General features: G+C 34.8%; 1 protein-coding gene across 1 annotated transcript; it reads right to left on the bottom strand.

The window, feature by feature from the left end:
* Nucleotides 1-1,848: 1,848 nt before the first annotated feature.
* On the bottom strand, nucleotides 1,849-18,607 carry LOC126824791 (microfibrillar-associated protein 1). Its single transcript, XM_050554179.1, has 10 exons — nucleotides 18,214-18,607; nucleotides 17,780-17,999; nucleotides 17,312-17,441; nucleotides 16,513-16,572; nucleotides 15,832-15,956; nucleotides 14,976-15,084; nucleotides 14,395-14,555; nucleotides 13,164-13,323; nucleotides 10,223-10,312; nucleotides 1,849-3,533 (listed from the first exon to the last, which is right to left on the bottom strand). Exons 1-10 carry the CDS (start codon nucleotides 18,272-18,274, stop codon nucleotides 3,360-3,362), a joined length of 1,290 nt encoding a protein of 429 aa, XP_050410136.1. The 5' UTR covers nucleotides 18,275-18,607; the 3' UTR covers nucleotides 1,849-3,359.
* Nucleotides 18,608-20,942: the final 2,335 nt, after the last annotated feature.

The following is a 20,942-nucleotide window of genomic DNA, read 5'->3' on the forward strand; positions in this document are numbered from 1 at the left end:
AAGCCCATCTTTTCCCGGTAACATCACAACATCAATGTTGATTTCAATTGACAAATAATTTTAAGTTTTCAATGTCGAAGACTTTGAATGATATTGAGTTAGAGACTTGGCTACTTTAATTTAATGAAACTATACACCAAGTTTCACCAGTTACTCAATTGCAATCAAAGTTAGCATGCAACTAGGTACTCACCAATCAGATTGTTTATTACATAAGCACAAAATGTTCATTATCAAACTTTATGCAAGAGCCTAATCTGATTATTGCAAGTCTTTATTTAGGCTTCAGATGTCATAGAAATTATAAATTAGGTCTTTATTTACACAACAAGCACAAAATCAACTCTGTAGACCCACGGATGGCTTGGATTTAAACAAGATTTCATTGATTGATTAAATTTTTAAATGGCATGGTAAGCGGAGATTAACCGTTATATTGACATCATAACCCCGGAAATTTTAGATCAAGGCTAAATGATAGAGTGTACGAAGCGAGGCCGACGTTGAGCGCGGCCGCAGGTCAGTCAATTTGATTGAAAGTTCGATATATACGGCCTTGATATTATGTTTAGTTGTGGTATTTTTCGCTCTTTTGTCACTTGCGTTTACAGAAAATTTATGGAAATTGATAAACATCGCAGCTAACATCACCCAAGTTGAATTGCAGCCCCATTGGATCACTGTTTCCTATTTGTCTGCTTCGGGAGTTACGTAGCCGTAGGCCTACCAGTTAGTAGTACAAGAGTACACGCAGGCTAACAAGAAGTCGGCTATAATTATGCCTCATTGATTTGGTCCATTCCTTTCAAACTTTCGCTTCTTATCTATATATTAAACGTCTTATTTTTAATTTGTAGTAAAAATAAATGTGATACGATTGAATTGCAACCCCATCTCAAACCGAATAGGCTAACCGTACCACACCCATTGAAAACGTTACTTGATAATCGAGATTATATAGGTGGAGTTAATGCCTGTCAATCAAACGATCGGCCATTCTCGGAGACGGTGAAGAGAGAATTGACTCCTATTTCTTGTCAAAAATTACAATGGTGATAACTTTGTTCAGAATACAGTAATTTGACTGAAATTTTCAATATATTCTTCTTTTATCATCTTTTTTTGAACTGTTATAGCAAGAATTGCCAATTCTCTATTAAAATCTCTCATAATGTATCTTTAAGGTATTTATGCAATGACACTATACACCACCACTCTCATTCTCACTAATGCATATTTAATTTATTGTGGCCCAAAGCATTGAACAATCAAATTGGTTTTCACGCGGGGGGGGGGGGGATCACGTGGCCAAGTTGGTAGACGCTGGCTCGCTAGCCTGGAGGTCGGGTATTCGATCCCTGTATTGGCCGAGAAAGATCACCCAGATTTTCCGGCGTGGTTTCCCCTTGTCAGTGATGCAGGATGGAGGGCCTGACAAGGACAGCTGTCTAGTCGTTCAGATGGGACGAAAAACCGAGGTCCCGTGTACACATTGATGTGCACGTAAAAGATCCCCTGGCAGTTGGAATTCGATATAAGAGTAGGCCGTAGCGCTGCTGCCCGGGCAAAATTTCCCTCATTGCACACTGTATGGCGTATGCCCGTCTTCATTAGCCCAGGTTAGGAGCAGAACAGTAGGCCGTTAAACCCCATTTCATTTCATTTCATTTCGGTTTTCACGCCTTAGCCTAAGTCAAAGCAATCACCTAGATTGTAATGAACATCTACACCAAGTTTGAACATCTAACCTCAATTAGCAATGAGTTGTTGTGTCATAAATTGTGTGACAGACGGAGGCGGACTCATTTCAATAGTCCAAGCCGGAAGACAAAACCAAAAAGATAGAAGTCTGCTAAAAGTAAACCTGTTTATTTTAGAAGATTGAATCAATACTTTCTTCATTCTTTCTTCATGCCCAGAACATTGGGAATATAGAATGTGGCTGTAAATGTATATATACACAATGTATTTCAATGTTTTATGTACAATGACAACAAGTTTTAAAACCATCTTTCCATCAAATTAAAGGCTCAATGCATCATTTGCATTTATGCTATAACCTGAATTTTCCCATGGCTTAATCCAGGCTAAATATGTACCCAGATTGACTATTCAACATATAATTAAGAAAACAGAATCAGAATACAAACGCTAGATAATCTCCTGGCTTGGATTTAAACTAGGCCTTCAGGTTCTCCCGCTACCAATTAAAGATGGCAGCATAGATCAACGAAGTTTTAATTTATCATAACTTTGTAAATACTGATACTGAACAGAATTGAAGCACATTTGGACTGATATTCCTATTAGCCTATTACTCATATTAGACATTAAACTTTCACAATATTGTAGTTTGCACACGATTCTTATAGTGCTAATTATCACTACTCAATTATACATAACTTTTTATAGATTTATACAAGTATATCTTATATATATATACCACTGTAACTGTAGCCATTCTTATTTAAATATGTGGACAGTTAAAAATGCTTCAAAGACACAGTGATACAGGGTAATTTCTACTTCAAAAAACCATAGGTTAAACAGGCATTATGCAAGAGCTAATTCTGCCTATTGCAGGTCTTTATTTTGGCTCCAAATGTTATATAAACTATTATTTAAACATTTATTAACATGACAAGCCCACATTCAACTCTCTAGCACATCGGATGGCTGCGATTTTAAGTAGACTAGAATGCTTCAGCCATTTCATGATTGAATTTAAAAATGGAGAAACAGAGCTAAATCTCGAATAACAAGTACCGTTATTACGATAATAAACAATCAATGCAAGATCTTGTCAAAATTCCGAACAGTGATAACTTTGCTAAAAATAAATTAATTTGAATGAAAATTTCAATGTATCATTTTTCATTATCTATTTTGGAACTATTATCACAAGAATGGCCAGGCCTGTGTCTAAATCTTACATAATGCATCTTGAATAACCCAAGCCTTGTAAGGAGAGAGATATAAATCTCTGTCAGCAATGAAGCAAATAACATTCAGTTAAATTTTACTAAGATCAATACATGTAATAATGGATGCTATCATTTGTATATGTTCAGTTATTTGGTCAAATAGTAGTATCCCCCGGTAATCAAAATACATTTTTCTGTTCTGCATTTGACCAAAAATTAATGTCTTTTGTTACCCAGAAATGATTTAAAATCTAGGGATGTAATTTATTCAGTATCACTGTTAGGGTGGTGAAACTTCATAATGGTCCAAGTCTTCCGTTTGAAACAAGATTTGGTTGTCCTTAAATATAAATTAAATAATTAAAGGGCAGTAGTAATTTTTGAAAACACATTTATGCCAAAATCTTTCACACCGCACTTTAATTCATTTTAGTTCTATTTCTTTTTATTTGATGGTCTATCAAATACTTGTTTCATGCCACCACCTTTGCTCGAGTGGAATTTCATGTTTTGAACTGTGTCTGCCATCCACGGAGAATCAAACTGTGAAGTATCTTGATCCAGTAAATGGGTGTATTTCGTTCTTCCTGATCTGCCAAAGTTTTTCACCTGAAATTTTCAATAAATAGAAAACCTAAGTATCGGAAGTACATATACACTCAGAGCTAGGGTTCTGGCTTAGACAATACATGTACATTGAAGGGAGCCATTCAATATATATTTTGGTGCATAAAACTTAGAAACCTTTTATCAATGTTGTGTGTAATTATGAGAGGCGTTCTGCAATATGAATAGAATATTGTTTATAATAAAGACAAACAAGCCAACAGTGAGGCTGATGTCCCCCGCCAAAATCTCAAAATAAATAGATGACAAAATAATATTAATTAATTGCACATTTATCTTTTTCAGAAGTATCAAGCAATCAAACTGATTATCTAACTTAGTCTAAACAGAAAATGTTCATAATCAAAGTTATCTTATCCCAAATCATCGATAAATGAAATTGCTTAGCTTTAGCGGGAAATGTTAATCATTTGACACAAACTAGGTCATTTTGAGACTAACATATGATTCAATTTTATTTCATTAATTCGCTTGCGCATATGTGTTTTTAGCAGTGGGAGGAAACCAGAGAACCCTGAGAAAACCCCACAAGGTTGGACAGGCCGTACGACCAGGGAATCAAAACCTCTTCAGTTGACTCAATGACAGACCTTATGATGCAATGCGCACACTCTAACCATTCAGCCCCACCGCCCCCCTTTGACCTAATGAAAATCAAGTTTAAATATTCTACCTGAATTAAAAGCAGAGTTGTTATGTCCCAAAGTCTTGATCAATCAAAATGCTTATCACTACTTAGCCTAAGCAGAAAATTCTCATCATCGAACTTAGTCAAGGTATTGATATAATGAATCTATACTAAGAGTTTCATAGCTCTTACCCAATATGAACCAAAGTCTCAACCAATCAAATTGCTTATTTCTGCTTCATGGAAAATGCGCATGATTGAACTCTGTCAAGGCATTCACCTAATAGACACCTATACCAAGTTTGAACATTTTAGTTCAATTAGAAGGAGAGTTAGCCTAATTGTGTTCCAAAGTCTCGACCAATCAGATTGAAGGCCCAGTATTTCGACCAATTAAATTGCATATTACTCTGCTAACCAGAAAATGCTCATTATCGAACTTAGGCAAGGTATGGATGTGATGAAACTGTACACCAAGTTTCATCAGTCACCTACCCCAAGTTTGAACATTCTAGCTCAATTAGAAGGAGAGTTATTGTGTCCCAAAAAGTGTGATGGCCAGATAGACAAACTCATTTTAATAGTCCCCTGCTTTCTTCGAAAGGTGGGGGACAATAACTATATCAAGATACAGAGGTATGAGATTGTACCAATTAATCATACACTTGAATAATGGAAATCTGTGAAAGAGTTACATAAACCCCCAAGCAATCTTAAGAAAATTAATGGCCCAGCATTCGATTCCAAATCTTTGACCTTTTATTTGCATTCTTAAATACACTTTTATAAATGGACGTTGGACACCTTGTGAAATCCAGCTCATGTGTATATTTCTATAATATTTTAAAAGTTAAACCAGCGGCTGCCAGGCAAGATACGCCCACATTTTGAAAGAGATGGATAGAGAACAATCTAAAAACAATTAGGGGCCATAATCCAGAAAGTTATGGTCTGAAATTCACAAATATCAAAAGGGACTGAGATCTTTGGGATAAAAAGATATGTTTTCAGTTTCATCAAAATCGGAAAAAAATTGTGACCTCTAGAAGGTCCACAACCTTCGCATTACATACTTTTACACAATTTGCGTACAAAGAGCGGCCATTTTGTCGGGTAGTTTCATTTTTCGATTTTCCCGAAATTCGAATTCAACCTTTGTTATGGTGGAATGGTGCTATATTTAAACAGGTTTTTAAAATCAGAAATTTTTTTTTCAATCATAGAGAATCCACAAGCTAAAAAATCTGATTTTTCGAACAGTCAGGGGACATAATCCAGAAAGTTACATTTGGATATGCACGATTATCAAAAGGAACAAAGATCTTAGTGTGCAACGGTGATATATTTACATGTTTTTTTAAATCAGATAAAAATTGTGACCTCTACAGGGGCCACAAGCTAAAAACGCATTTTTTCGTACAATCAAGAGCCATAATTCAGGAAGTTACGATCCAATATGCGTGAATATCTAAAGTAACCAAGATCTTTGGGTTATAAACATGTATTTCAAGTTTAATCAAAGTCGGATCAAAATTGTGACCTCTAGGGGTCCACAACCTTGATATACCAGATGTTTCCACTACATGTATTTGCGTACGAGGGGCGACCATTCTGTCTGGCAGTTTCTGTCCGATTTTAATGAAATTTGAACTCAACCGTCATTAGGGTGTAACAGTGATACATTTAAACGCTTTTTAAAATCGGATAAAATTGTGACCTCTAGAGGGTCCACAAGCTAATAACGTGATTTTTCGTACAATCAGGGGCCATAATCCAGGAAGTTATGGTCTGATAATTGTAAATATTGAAAGGAACCACGACCTTTGGATTATAATCATACATTTCAAGTTTTATCAAAATCGGATAAAAATTGTGACTTCTAGAGTGTCCACAACGTTGGTATTACATACTTTTACACTATTTACATACAAGGAGCATACAAGGAGCTCGCCTTGACAATTTTCGAGTCGCATGTTCAACTGGCTTTTTTGCTTGATTTTAAGGTTCTTTTTCAACAATTTCCGAACGTTTACTTAGACAAAAATATCAGCCAAATAGCTCTTGGAATGGCTACAGATGCAAGGAAATGAAGGATAATTTTCTCCCCCCCCCAACCCTCTCAGCGGCTTGCCCCGTTTCTGCGGTCAGTGCCCTCATTTTGCAGCGCCCCCTCTTTTCAAAATTCCTAGATCCGCCCCTGACACTATTTGCGTACGAGTGACCACCATTTATGCCGGCGGTTTTGGTCCCATTCTCACGAAATTCAAACTCAACCTTCATCGGGGTTTAACAGTGATATATTCAAACAGTTTATTAAATCGGATAAGCTAAAAACGCGATTTTTAGTACAATCGAGTGCCAATTATTGAGGAAGTTACGATCCGATACGAGGGGCGGCCATTTGGTCTGGCAGTTTTGGTCTGATTTTTACGAAATTTTAACCCAACCATCATTAGGGTGTATCGGTCATATATTTAACCGCTTTTTAAAATCGGATAAAAATTGTTACCTCTAGAGGGACCACAAGCTAAAAACATGATTTTTCGTACAATCAAAGGCCATAATTCAGGAAGTTACTATCCGAATGCGAAAACATCGAAAGGAACAAAGATCTTTAGGTTATAAACATGCATTTCAAGTTTATCAAAATCAGATGAAAATTGTGAGCTCTAGAGTGTCCACAATATCGAAAGGAACCTAGATCTTTAGGAGATAAACCTATATTTCAAGTTTCGTCAACATCGGATAAGAATTGTGACCTGTAGAGTGTCCACAAACAAATTGTAGACAGACAGGGGCGACGACAATATACGTCCACATGAAAATGTGGGCGTATAAAAAACAACTATTTTTGAAATTTTCTCTGCAACATTTGTTATTACAGACAACTCAATATTTTATACTTGTTGGACATTCATAATAATTTTTTTTCTTTCTGTTTATGAAGAGCACCCTGTTTCAAATTTAAACTTTTAAAGTTGAGAATGTTTAGCTCGTCCTAAGACGGTAACAGACCCATATCGGATTTTCACTTTGAGTCGCTCAACAGCTAAACAGACCAACATAACATTAACTGTAGATTTATTCAAATATAAAAACAGACCAATTCAGATGATTACCCTTTAAGAGAATTAATTGGCTACTCAAAGTGAAAATCCTATCAAAAGTTCAGAGTCGTCAACCATTTTTATGCATAGTTATTGTCTTTAATAAAAAAGAGAAATTCTGAATATGGATATTATTTAATTGGATATGTAATTAATGGTGATCATATTTAATTAAAGATATTAAGAGTTTTAATTAAATTATCATCATCTGATCTTTTTTGTTCATCTGTCTGGGCACATAACTGAAACAATTAATCTAAGAGTCCTATATTTGTAACGACTGAAAATAATTATTAATTATTCTTAAATCTATTTCTGTCTATCCCCTTCCATACTACAAATACTTTCATATTTTAAAGACCAACATAATTAAGCTACTGGTAATTGGCTTCTGTCTCTCACAATATTTATTTTAGACGGTCTGTTTCATATTAAACCCTGAACTATTACTTAAAAACAGCTGAATTAAAAGTTTGCTAGACATGGCGGCGAACAGTTTTGATTTATTACTTAACAGTAAATACAAAAGAGTCATAGTACAAATAACAATCATTTAAACCCAGATGACACACCCTGAACAAGACACATTACATGGACATTGTCAGCAATAGATACATGTAATAATAGTATTATAAAATAGGCTTCTTCATCTCACTTATGTACACAATTCATATAAATTTCAAACTGATCAGATAATGAATATAGTCTGAGGACGACAGACGGACAGAGGTGGCGGTAATATTCGACCACATTTCAATGCGGGCGTATAAAAATCAAGTGAATAGTGAACAGGCTTCACTTAAAATAAAACAAACTCACAACAAAAGAGGCACTCCCCTCCACCCCCAAAACATTTGAGGATTTTGCAAACACTGTATTATTTTAGTGATATTATAATTATTATCACAAAACAATCAATTATATCGCTATGTCTTCTCCAAAGTTCTTTAATGCGCTTTACATATAAGTAAATGTTAACAAAACATCTGAACAAATAAATTATTTAAAATAAAATTTAACACAAAGGACATAGAACAATCTTCTATTAATGGGTTTTATTTAAAAGGAAATGGTCAAGTTTCTTAATCATGAAGAAAATCATTTCATAATTATTGTTATACATAAAATATAATATGGCTTGGAAAACACCTTTATCTCATTCAGTTGAGATATTATATCTATATTTAAAATACAGATGTGACGTCATCCTTTGATGTTGGAGTGCCATTATTTCAAATAATCGTACGGGCAATGTGCCAAGCGTAACTTGGTAAAATATTGAACTCGAGTGACGTATTTCATTGCAAAGCACGTGCAAGTGTCTGTATTTTAAGTTGTTTAATGGTCTCGAGCTTAAGACATTGCGTACAATATATTACTTAATGTCTCGCTCTCGACCATTAAACAATACATAAAAGACATTATAATCAATTCATTCAATAATCAACATAATCCAATCTGTGGGTATGTTTGATTGAAGCTAATTTGATCAAATAGCTTCTTCTACTTTTATTTCTAGAAATCTAGTTCCCAATTCTTCTCTATGCACAAAATCTTGAAAGTGAACAGAGGAATCCAGATTATTATACTAATCAAACAAATACACAGATATTGGGCAACACTATAAGCAAACTGGGGACCTTCTGGTTAGTGAGCCGGTGCCTTTATCACTGAGCCACAGATTTTCCACTTGGTAAAAGTACTTATTAAACAGAGGCAGTCAAAACAACTAGGGAATCTTGATCTGAACTGAAATTCAAATTACAGTAGAATCTGTATGAGCAGCCACTCCTATTCAGCGACATCTCCTTGTAAGCGGTCACGATAAATTCCCCCCGTAGAAATTCTGTTGTTTCATCTCTTTATTCAACGTTCACTCCTCTTTAATGCGGCCAGCGGTCACTATTTTACTAATAAATTCAACAAAACATCGCCCATTCAACGGCCATTGTTGAATGATACCATTTTGTCGTTCTTTGTAACACCCCCGCTAATCCCGTGAGTAGTAGTTAATTAACTGGACCCCCACTGATCAGGTAAAAAGAAATGTAAAAATAACAATCAACCCGGGATTATCTGTTAATTAATCTTTTGTTTTATTAAACGACTAACCTGATCATTGTTTTCACGCGTAACGACACATTATTTGATGCTGATTGAATAAAATAAAAGTACCGAGTTTTGTCACGATCATCTAGTATCTCTCTTAGCGCCTCCTATAATATTAGATACAGAGTTACACCCCCTGTAAATAGGTGATAAAATTAGCGATGTTTGTTTGTTCATGTGCTTTTTTGATAAAATAAAATGAATTCATCGATTTTCTTCACAAAAATGGATAATTATTATCGAATGCATCACAGTAGTATCGAAGGTTGGTACAAAATGACAAGTTTACAGAAGTTATGTCCGAGATTTGAGTAAAGAATTTTCGTTCGGCGCAAGATTCAGCGACGGTCAAATTTACCGCTTCCAATGCATTCAAGCGTAATATTTAATTTATGTCGGCACAAAAAGCACCAAGATTTTATTAAGAGGCCACTCCCGTTAAGTTATGTCCGAGATTTGAGTAAAGAATTTTCGTTCGGCGCAAGATTCAGCGACAGACAAATTTACCGCTTCCAATGCATCCAAGTGTAATATTTAATTTATGTCAGCACAAAAAGCAACGAGATTTTATTAAGAGGCCACTCCCGTTAAGCGGTCAGTTGTGAAAATTCCCATGGGTGGCTGCTTAATGCAGATTCTACTGTACTTGCATCCAGTTCCAACCATAATCTGATTATCACCCAGCCTACAAAAGACATCTGATTTTCAAGACATATGTCCTGGTGAACAAAGCTAAAAGGAGCTTGAGCACCAGGATTCTCTGCTCAACAACTACCTGTACATGAATGGGAATTAATTATATATTCAGAAGTAAAAATTAACCTTACCTGCATAACTTTGGGTAAAATAGTTTTATCAAAATGATCTTCTAAAGTTGGTGCTGAATAATCTCGTTTATGTACATCATTATCTTGATCCTAAAATAAGATCAAGGCAACAAATTCAAATATTATATGCTTTTAGTTATGTCACACCAGTAAATTAACAGATATAACATTATCTACAATATACATGTAGACCATTTAGGCCACTGTCTAGGATCCAACAGTCAGCAATGATAACAAAATCTAAGAGAGAGAGAGAGAGAGAGAGAGAGAGAGAGAGAGAGAGAGAGAGTTTAACCTCCACACAAACTAGGTCATTTTGGGACTAACACAAGGTTTTATTTTAATTTCATTTCAACAATTCGCTTGCGCTTAGGGGTCTTTAGCGTGGGAGGAAACTCGAGGACCCGGAGAAAACTCACGCGGTTGGACAGGCGACCCTACTCCTTGTCACGTACAACCAGGGAATTGAAACCATGCCAGTTGACTCAATGACAGACCTTATGATACAGTGCGCATGTGCTAACCATTCAGCCATCCATCCCCCGAATCTAAAAGGAGAGAGAGAGAGAGAAATGGGTTTAACGTCCACTCAACACAACTAGGTCATTTCGGGTCTAACATATGGTTTAATTTTATTTCAATAATTCGCTTGCGCATAGGGGTCTTTAGCAGTGGGAGGAAACCGGAGGACCCGGGGAAAACCCACGAGGTTGGACAGGCGAACCTACTCCTTGTCACGTACAACCGGGGATTCGAAACCACGCCAGTCGACTCAATGACAGACTTTATGATACAGCGCGCGCACGCTAACCATTCAGCCATTCAACCCCCCGCCCCCCCCCCCCCCCCCCCCCCCCGGATCTAAGAGGAACCTTAAAGGAACCTTAAATGTATTCTAATGGAAAGTTGCACAAGAGTCTGTACAGTTAAGTTCTGGTTAAAGCAGACGATTTTGTCTGGCAGTAAAATGATTCTGGTCCAACAGTGGACAAACAAATGAGTAAATATATGACACAAAAACCATGTTTTTAAGTTTGCTAGAAAAAACAACCTATTTAGTGAAATAATATAAAGAATTTTCATCAAACAAAACATACGCTTTTATTTAATTTAGATCATAAAAAGAATGAGATATAGGAAATATCTGGAAATATCATGAAAATCATTGAAAAAAAAGCAACAGAAATTCAACCGCATTTAACTTATTGAACAACATTCGTGTCACATTTCACATACTGAACAACTTTCGTGTCACATTTAACATACTGAACAACTTCTGTGTCACATTTAACACACTGAACAATTTTTGTGTTACATTTTGTTAGCAACTGGTTTATCGCCTTTTTCTGATCCTGCATCCTAGTTTATTACTGGATACAATGTGAAAATGATATTGTTTATTTATCTGAGGCCATTTATTTATGAAATTTAGCATTAAAACCTACAAGAGTACAAGTCATTATTCTAGAAATTAAATGGGAGTCCTTAAACAAGCTGTTTAAAATGACATTTCTAGTGTGAAAGAGTGGCACCTGAAAAGATTTACAAGAGCCATTGGCTCTACCCGATTTCATTAAGTGGAGCATTTGTAAAATAAGCATCATTTCCTGCTATTTAGTGCAGTGAATGGTTATTTACGATATTATGACATTGGGATTTTTCTATAGGGAGTGATGGTGGAGCTGACTACAGACTAGTCACCATGTACCCTTAGATCCACCACTGCCCTCCCCAGATAAAATCTAATTTAATTTTGATGGAAAAAATAAATACTTAAATTCAACAATAAAACTTTAAGTTTTCAGTTTAAACATTTTTCATTCATAGCAATATAATTTTAATTTTCTTCTTTCATAACAATAGAACTTCAATAATAAAATTCAATAAAACTGCTTTGTTACTGACTAGATCATCAAGCAAAGTCACACAAAATATTTACAACACTGACAATCACGAACGGCACTGGATAATCAATTGTTAATTTTATTATCCCATGTGATTATAATGACGATCTTTTGCCGTCATTCTGTCATTTTTTACTTTCAAAATGCCAAAATATCTTTCCCGAAAACTATAACTGATATCTGTGAGAGATATGACAGAAATTATTATCCGTGGGGAGATTGAGTGCGCAGACTTTGATTTAAATTGCCAGCAAAATCTATTTTGAGCCTTGTGATCCCAGTTTACCGGTTTACAAGGAGGTCGCCATTTTTGATCACGTATCGCGAGACAATGTGAGAATTTAAAACAACATAAGAGAGTGGTTTTGATTAGTCAAGAAATAATTAGGACACAATTTTCAACCAATACCATTAAACGACAGATTGATGGATAAAGAAAGGAAGTAGCTGATAATATGCCGTACTTGAACTTGAACCGAGTTTTCGATTATATTTGGAGACAAAATCATTTCTTTTTTTACAAAGTAATTTTATTTTTGGCCAGGTGTGCCATTGAGGCACTTCTTCCTGCAAAGAGTATGGGTGTCACAGTGATGGGATTTCAAATTTTTTTCTTGTCGGACATTTTTACCGAAAATAAAGGGACATAACTCTTATCGTTATTTAAGATGGCAGTGTTTAGAGCACACACAAAAATCACGTTTAAACAAAATATTCAAATTTGTCCGTAATATAAAAATAGGTGCACCTTGTTATTTTTCATATTTAATTCCCGTACGGTATTCAAATTTATGTCAGTAATATTCCAACAAAATTTGTAATACGATAGAATGAAAGCGTGCCGACTACTGCCCCGTGACGCTAGCACACCTCAAACAGCAAGGCCTGTAAAATGATGACTTTGATCTGGTTGCGTCATTAGTATAAGTCACATGTTCATAGGTGAATGCTAGCAAGCTTATACTGATATGACTGCAATCTCCATTCCAATTTTACTTTGATGAATTATGTAAAGCATTGAAAAGAACTCAACTTACCATGTAAAATGCACCTCTATGATAATATTTTTGTAAGAATTTATATTTTCCTTTAGCTGCTTTATTTACAATAACTTTGGGATTGGCTCTTCTTTCTGCTAATCTCTCTTCTTCTGTCATATTTCTAATTCTCTCCACTTCTAATTTCTCCTTTTCAAACCTATTTTCAAAATACAAAATATTCAATTGTAAAAATAATAACAGAACTCCACGGTTTGAATATTCCTAAGACAGTAACTAGCCATAACACATTTCAACCATTCCAGGAATCCCAGTGGCTGGGTGAGTTTGGCGCTGGCTCATCAACTAGGAGAACCCAGGTTTGATCCCGGTGGTGGCAGATAAAGTTTCACAGAATTTTTCAACCTAGCTTCCCCTTGTTAGTGGTGAAGAATGAAGTGCGGGAAAAGGAAAAACATCCATTGGCAGTACATTAGGCCAGGCCAAATTCCCACGTAGTACACAATTTTGATCCACTGAACAATCTTTTTTTTTCTAATAAATTAATTATATACTTTTATAATACTAAAGTTTCATCAAATGTCATCAATACATGGTAGACAACTCTATTTTTTCAAATCAAGCATTTTGAAGTAAATTAGACCACAATGTATTTTACTACAAATATCTGAATTACACAATTTTTCTATCTGAATTACACAATTTTTCTATCTGAATTACACAATTTTTCTATATGGTGTTTTTCTGTTTAGAAGTAAGATCCCAACCAAATGTACATGTATTCTATAGGGAAGAATATATACTCAGGAAAAAAAGATAGGCCAGAGGTTTTCTTCGTGAGCTTACCTTTCCCTCCTAACCATACATTATAAAGTTTAAAGTTCTCTCTTAACCATGTGTTCGGTATTACATAACTATAAATCATAAAGTTTAGAATTTTCTCCTAACAATGCATTATAAAGCCTACATTTCTTTCATAATAATAAATTATAAAGTTAAGAATATTTATCCAACCATGTAAAGTTAAAAATTCTGTCTTAACTATTTTGTAAAGTTTAGAATTTCCACGTAACCATTCAGTATAAATTTCAGAATACTCTCATAACCATGTATTATACAGTTAAGAATTATATCTATGCTTGATAAAGTAAGAATAACCTGTCAATCAGATGAGTGGTTTATTCAATATACCAAATTGACTCTCTGGGTAAATGGAAACTGCTGTAATAAAAGTGTTAATATTATTTGTTAAATTAAATACAATACATACGCTTCTCTTTCTTCTCTGTCTCTTTTAAGTCTTTTTAACTCTCGTACTTTCCATGCTTCATATTCTTCTTCATCATTTTCACCTTCAGAATTTACAGCATCACAAGCGTCTTCAACAGTTTTCATAGCTTCAAATTCTTTTCTCGCTTCAAATTCAACAAGCTGAAATGACAATAAAAAAAACCCCATAAACAATCACCAAAGATTGGTCTTTTCATGCCAGAAATGTATCCATATGAAGAAATATTTTAAACAGCAATGAAGCATGTTTATAGAAAATAGAGGTAGTAATGTAGGTCTATCTACTCCACATAGATCATCATCGGACTAAACCATCATCGTTCGGAAAGTTGAGACAAGGTCTTCGGAAATAGGAATGCGAACCTACACATATAAAGCTGGGATCCCAACCCATGATTGCATACACGACAGATCATACGATCTACAGTTCATGCGTAGGACCACTCGGCCATAACTCTCTCCACCATACCATATTGAAGCAATGAGATTTGTAATTTAAAGCATTTCATCTTATAGCATAATTATGTGAAGTTCAATGAATGGTGGCAGAACATACAATACCTTTAATGTCTGTCGCCTTCTTTCTTCTGCTAGACGTTTATTTTCTTGTTCCAATTCACGTTGTTTTATTTCTTCTCTTTCCTTTTCTTGAATGGTTATTCTATCTCGTCTAGATAAATATATATATATAGAAGAAATAATCATACTAGATAAAGGGTGACAGCAAATCAGCTAGAATAACAGATTCTACAAGACTGAAGCAGAATTTTTGAGAATGTTCACTGTTACATGTATGACACTCTGTCTTCTGAATAGAGAAGTACATAAGACATGTTGGCATTAAAGGTCACCGGAAAAGCATAAATTTTTTTTTAAAATAATGCAAGTAATTATGTCAACATATCCTTTCCATAAGTATAACCCGAGCCCAAACGTCAATAATACCTGCAACAGGTAAATTTCAACATTAGTAATTTCCGTCGTTCTCCGTCGGTAGTCGGAACTTTCCGTCAATAAGCAATCCGTGACGTCATTTTAGTCCTTCTGCACATAGAAATATAGACTAGAATATGAACAGAAGGACTAAAATGACGTCAAATTTACGGAAAGTTACGACTACCCACGGAGAATGGCGGAAATTGCTAACGTTGAAATTTACCTGTTGCAGGTAATATTGACATTCGGGTTCGTGTTATACTTATGGAAAGGATATGTTGACATAATTACTTGCATTATTTAAAAAATTTATGAACCTTTTCCGGTGACCTTTAAAGTTTCATACTTAAAGTCAATTTTATCAATGGATGCCCATCAAAATCTGGGACTGCTCCTTTAAGACTAATCACTATTTTACTTAAAGCAATAAAGAACAACATATTGCAATTCACAATAACTTATTAACTGTGAAAAACTTTACTTTCTAACAAATACTGGTTTTAATCTTGGACCAACTTCTTCTTCTGAATCCGTGTATTCTTCATATTCTGAGGATTCCTCTTCACTCTCACCATCAGATTTCTCTTCTTCAACATCCATAACTTCCTACAAACAATAAGTTTTTTTTAAATTTCATTTTGATGCAGACAAATCAAATGAAATGAAATGGGGTTTAACGTCCTACTTTTCTGCTCCGACTGGGGTAATGAAAACGGACATACGCCATACAGTGTGCTATGAGGGAAATTTTGCCAGGACAGCGGCGCTACGGCCTACTCTTATATCGAATTCCAACTACCACAGGGATCTTTTACGTACATGCCAATTTATACGCGGGACCTCGTTTTTTTGTCCCATCCAAATGATTAGAGAGGTGTCCTTGACAGGCCCTCCATCCTGCACCACTGACATGGGGAAACCATGTTGGCAAATCCCGATGAACTTTCTCAGCCAACACTTGATGCAGACAAGTGGTGGTGAAAGGAGTACGGGGAAATTGATCTAAGGTGTGTGCCCAAGATCCATCATTGATGCAACTTTGTTTTCGATCACCTGTCTAACCTCGTTTTTGTATTTTTTGTTCCTTCACCTAATATATATTATTCATAGTATTACGAAAAATGGGGTATAATTCTTTAAAAAAAATATCTGAGCAACTTACCTCATCTTCTTGTTTCTGCAAGGCTCTCTGTCTTAATAGATTCCTTCTCCTTTCAAATTCCTACAATAATTACAAAATATAGAAATTTATAAGCTTATTTCATTGTGAGAAGTAATTATTTGATTAAATGATTTTAAGATTGTCAAAGATGACTTATGAATTATGAATTTCAGAGTACAGTGAAGCAGTTGATTCTAAAAAGCAATCCATAGATTTTTAATTAAAGTCAAAGTAAATCGCTAACAAATATAAACCATTAAAACAAAATTTTATTTAGTAACATTAAGTGTCAGTTGGCTTATATCTAATGTACTAATTTTGGTTTTGTTTTGGGCTTAAAGTGGAACACAAACGAAAATCAACATATCAAACTTAAAGGGACAATAACACTCTTGCTGGCTTGACAGCTCCAGAAAAGGTTTACGTTAGGCTTTTCAAATCATTTAGTTGAATTTTTCCAATTTTTTAAATTAGGTGTGTTAAGATGAAATTTGTATCACCAATTAATTGGAATATTGTAAATAGTACAATTTGTTGACCAGAATAAAGATTGGGACATATTATTCAGTTACAACAAGAGTGGTATTGAGCCTTTAATTATACCAACGCTTTTATTGTTTACACAAATCACTCTAGTCATTTTAAGCACAAGTTATAAAACTACTGAAGTACATGACCCACATGCATATCTATATCAGTCAAATCAATGCAAGCATATTTTGTCTTCAGTTTAGTTTTTTTCTCATTATATTAAAACATGTCACAATGTTAATGTGGTACTGATATTTTGTTTATTTACCTCCTCATCAATTTCTTCTTCCTCTTCACTACTTTCTTCATCATCTTTAGGGTGTCTTGTCTCTTGTTCATCTTCTGACATTTCATTGATAACTTCAGGTTCAATAACTTCTCTTCTATGCCTTGCCACTCTACAGTTTGAAATTAACAATATTGATGTCTATCATTATATTATCAAGTATTAAAAGATTTCCAAAATACACACACAATGTAATATATACAAGTACCCAGGTGATGAATTATATCTCATCAAAACTTTACTTTTTATAGTATGTACAGATAAGACTGTGTTATTTATCATGAATCAGAGATTTCAGATGTATTTCACAAAAATAATTTTGTTACACTGAGTACCACAAAATTAATTAATTAAGACATAATGATTACAATTGAATACATTTGTAATTATATCCACTTTTATGATACAGGTACTTATTACTGTATTGTACAAGTTATGTCTAAGCAATACCTATCATCATCGTCGCTTTCATACTGTTCTCTTTCCTGTAACCGTCGTAAACGTCGGTCTGTAGTTTCCAAATCAGATGGTTCAACATCCTGTTTGGAAACTGCCTGCCGTTCAATACCGAAGTGCTCTTCATCTTCATCACTGCTGCTATCCGGTGCATATTCGGGACGCTTACCAGTCACATAACGGTTAACTTTTACCTTCTCTGTTGTAAGTTCACCTATAATCAAGATAAATAAATTAAGGCCAACAAGTTTAAGTATACTATGCAGATATTCACTTTTATTGATTTGGAAAAGAAATATTTATAATGATTGGTTTTCATTAAATAGACTAATCAAATAATTGAATAAACCATTGTCAGTTTCTTATATTATTGAATAAATTGTTATTAGAATGATAGCTGTTAATTAGCATAATTGTCATGTTCATACCTTTCTTATTCTTCAAAGTTATAGCACCTGCTGTTGACTGAATTGGTATTTTAGAAGTCATGATGATAAGATGACTTGTGTGTTTAATCACTGGAGAATTAAATTCAAGTCACAAGGAAACTGTTTGTCATACACACGAACAAATTAAAAAAAACAGGCTGCCAAAAAAATAAGAAGTATTACTATTATTACAACTCTTGTGAAATTCGGGGGGAAAAAAACTATATAGCAACTGTTCTTTCTTGTTCCTACATTTGATACATCTTTTTGGTCAGAACGCTAGAAAAAATAACTAAAATGCACAAATCATTGTCGCTGAATTAGAAACACGAAAAACAACGTAAAATTATTCTTTTCCGTTTTCGTGTGTTTTTCTGCCGAAACACCGAGAGTTATTTGCCCTTGGTTGAGGTAAATTTATTGAGATATTGGAAAACGTGAAACGAATATTTATGTTGCGTAAATTGAATGATAATGTGGGATTTAGGCATTCCTCAGCAATTTCGGCTGCTGTACTAAAAAAAACAATGAATGAACCACAGGGGTGGATACGGGAAGTTTGAAACGAGTTTTTGGACATTTTTCTAACGATTTATTCGAGAATAAACCCCAAACTCAAAGTTTCAAAAGCCTCAAAAGGTCAAAAATTTGAGTCTCTGAACCACTCTACCTAAATATTAAAATTTAACTCTTTTTCTTTCAATTAAAACCATCTGTCACATGGCCATGAACCTTATACTACATACTGATAGCGGGAGTGGGGCTGTCAAGCAATTTGCTAAAGTAGCTATTGTTTTGTGTTATTATTATCAATCAACCTATCTTACGGTTCACTGATCGTTATATAAACAAACCATTGACCAATCAGCATTACGATATCATCGTGAAAAGAGCGCGAAACGATTGACTGCCATATTTGTTTTGAAAATTGAGGGTGTGTGGTTTGTTGCGGAAACTGTTTATTCAGCAATTTCATGTATTTTAAAGTGGCAGTATAAATGATGTGTATGCAGTTTGTTAGAATATTATATGGAAACTTGAAAAATGAAGAAATTTAGAAATGACGAGTCCTTTGCCAGCCCCAGGCCGACACCCAATTTCTTCACTGAGCAACAAACATTTTCAACAAAAAAGGTAAATTTATATGGTTTAAGATTAGCCTGGGCCAAGTTTCTGCTCATGCCTCGCCCTGTAGTGTCTCCCCAAGCTAGTATAATCGAATGATTCTTAAGTACATGGGTTGAGAGACGCCAAATTGCTGAAATTGAGAAGGCAGTGAGTAGGCTGCCATTGTCATTGAATTTGATGGGTTTGCCTCAGTTCCGTGTGTGAAAGAACGTACAGGGACTGTAACGAGAACTAATCACGTTCAGAGCTGAACTAATCTGGAGGTAGATTCTAATCAACAAAAACCTGAAAAAACTAGAGGCTTGTATAGAAGACCTTCTGAATTGGATGAAATCTAAGGGTGCAGCCTGTTTCGTAACCTGGCTGTTTCGTACTTAGTTCATTCCACAGGCACTTGAAGGGATTAAAATAAAACTTCTTTTCTACTCTTTGACTATATAATACAGTAATAACAAGGTTTATCAGCTGACATTTTGTTTTGACTTTTTGACGACATTTCGTCTGCTATCATCTCACAATACTCACTAGTTCTAACACTTCCCGTCATTTTTATTGCCAACGAAACTTTTTTTGATCATTATACACCTTCCAATGTAATTAAATTGGTCATTTTACAGTGTTATTAATTACAAATCAAACTTGAAGCGTTATCACTTGGCTATTCGTATGTTAGACGGACCGGAAGTACGGCGAAAGGAGGTCAAAGGAATTCCCTTTTGCTGTTGTTTGTAGCAGTCTGTATCACCCAGTCCCTTTATAAACCTATCCATTACTCAAAATTTGCCTAGGAACTTGGTGATCCAGGCTGCACCAAAATACAAACACACGGCCTGCGGCCTCGCTTCGTAGACTCTATCATTTACCGTGCTTGTTGGGTGAAAAATGTCAGGCTTTTGAAGTTATAGAATGGCACTAGACGCCGTTTTTTTACACTGATTTTAGATATTTTAAATTTATTAGTCAATTTAAAAATATAACGGTTTCTGAAAAATTAATGAAACAAATAATTTTTTATAATGATCGATGCTTGAAAAATCTATTATTATAATTATAGCAGATATAGGCCGAGTTGGAAACATGATCGGAGATGTCCGGTTTATTTCTTTATTACAGGCACTTCATTTTTGCCGACTAAAAGGCAAAATATTTTTTCTCATAAAAATATTAATTTTTTTATCACTTTACCTGTCTACCCGAGAGATATGTGCGCCCCCCCCCCCCACCCACACAGTTTTACGCCTACGCAAGTTGCAGAATTAATAAAATTGTTTAATTATAGATATCACCTTTATAAAGTCATTTTACTTTTGATCCATTGAATTTTCCTAAGTATGTATTTTCCTAAGTATGTTACCTACCAATGAGAGTATTCAGCTGTCATTCTGAAATTCTTAATTCGCGATCAGCTGTAGCCTATATGAAGGTCAATTTTAGTTTTGGTAACACGCCTCGACCAATCAAAAATCAGGGCTTCCCCAACATGACGTTGTTGACCTCATTTCGTCTTACTTCCGGTCCGTCTAAGATACGAATAGCTAAGTCATCACGCTTCAAGTTTGATTTGTAATTAATAACGCTGTAAAATGACCAATTTAATTACA

Source organism: Patella vulgata, chromosome 6 (assembly GCF_932274485.2).
Source record: "Patella vulgata chromosome 6, xgPatVulg1.2, whole genome shotgun sequence".
Taxonomy (NCBI): domain Eukaryota; kingdom Metazoa; phylum Mollusca; class Gastropoda; family Patellidae; genus Patella; species Patella vulgata.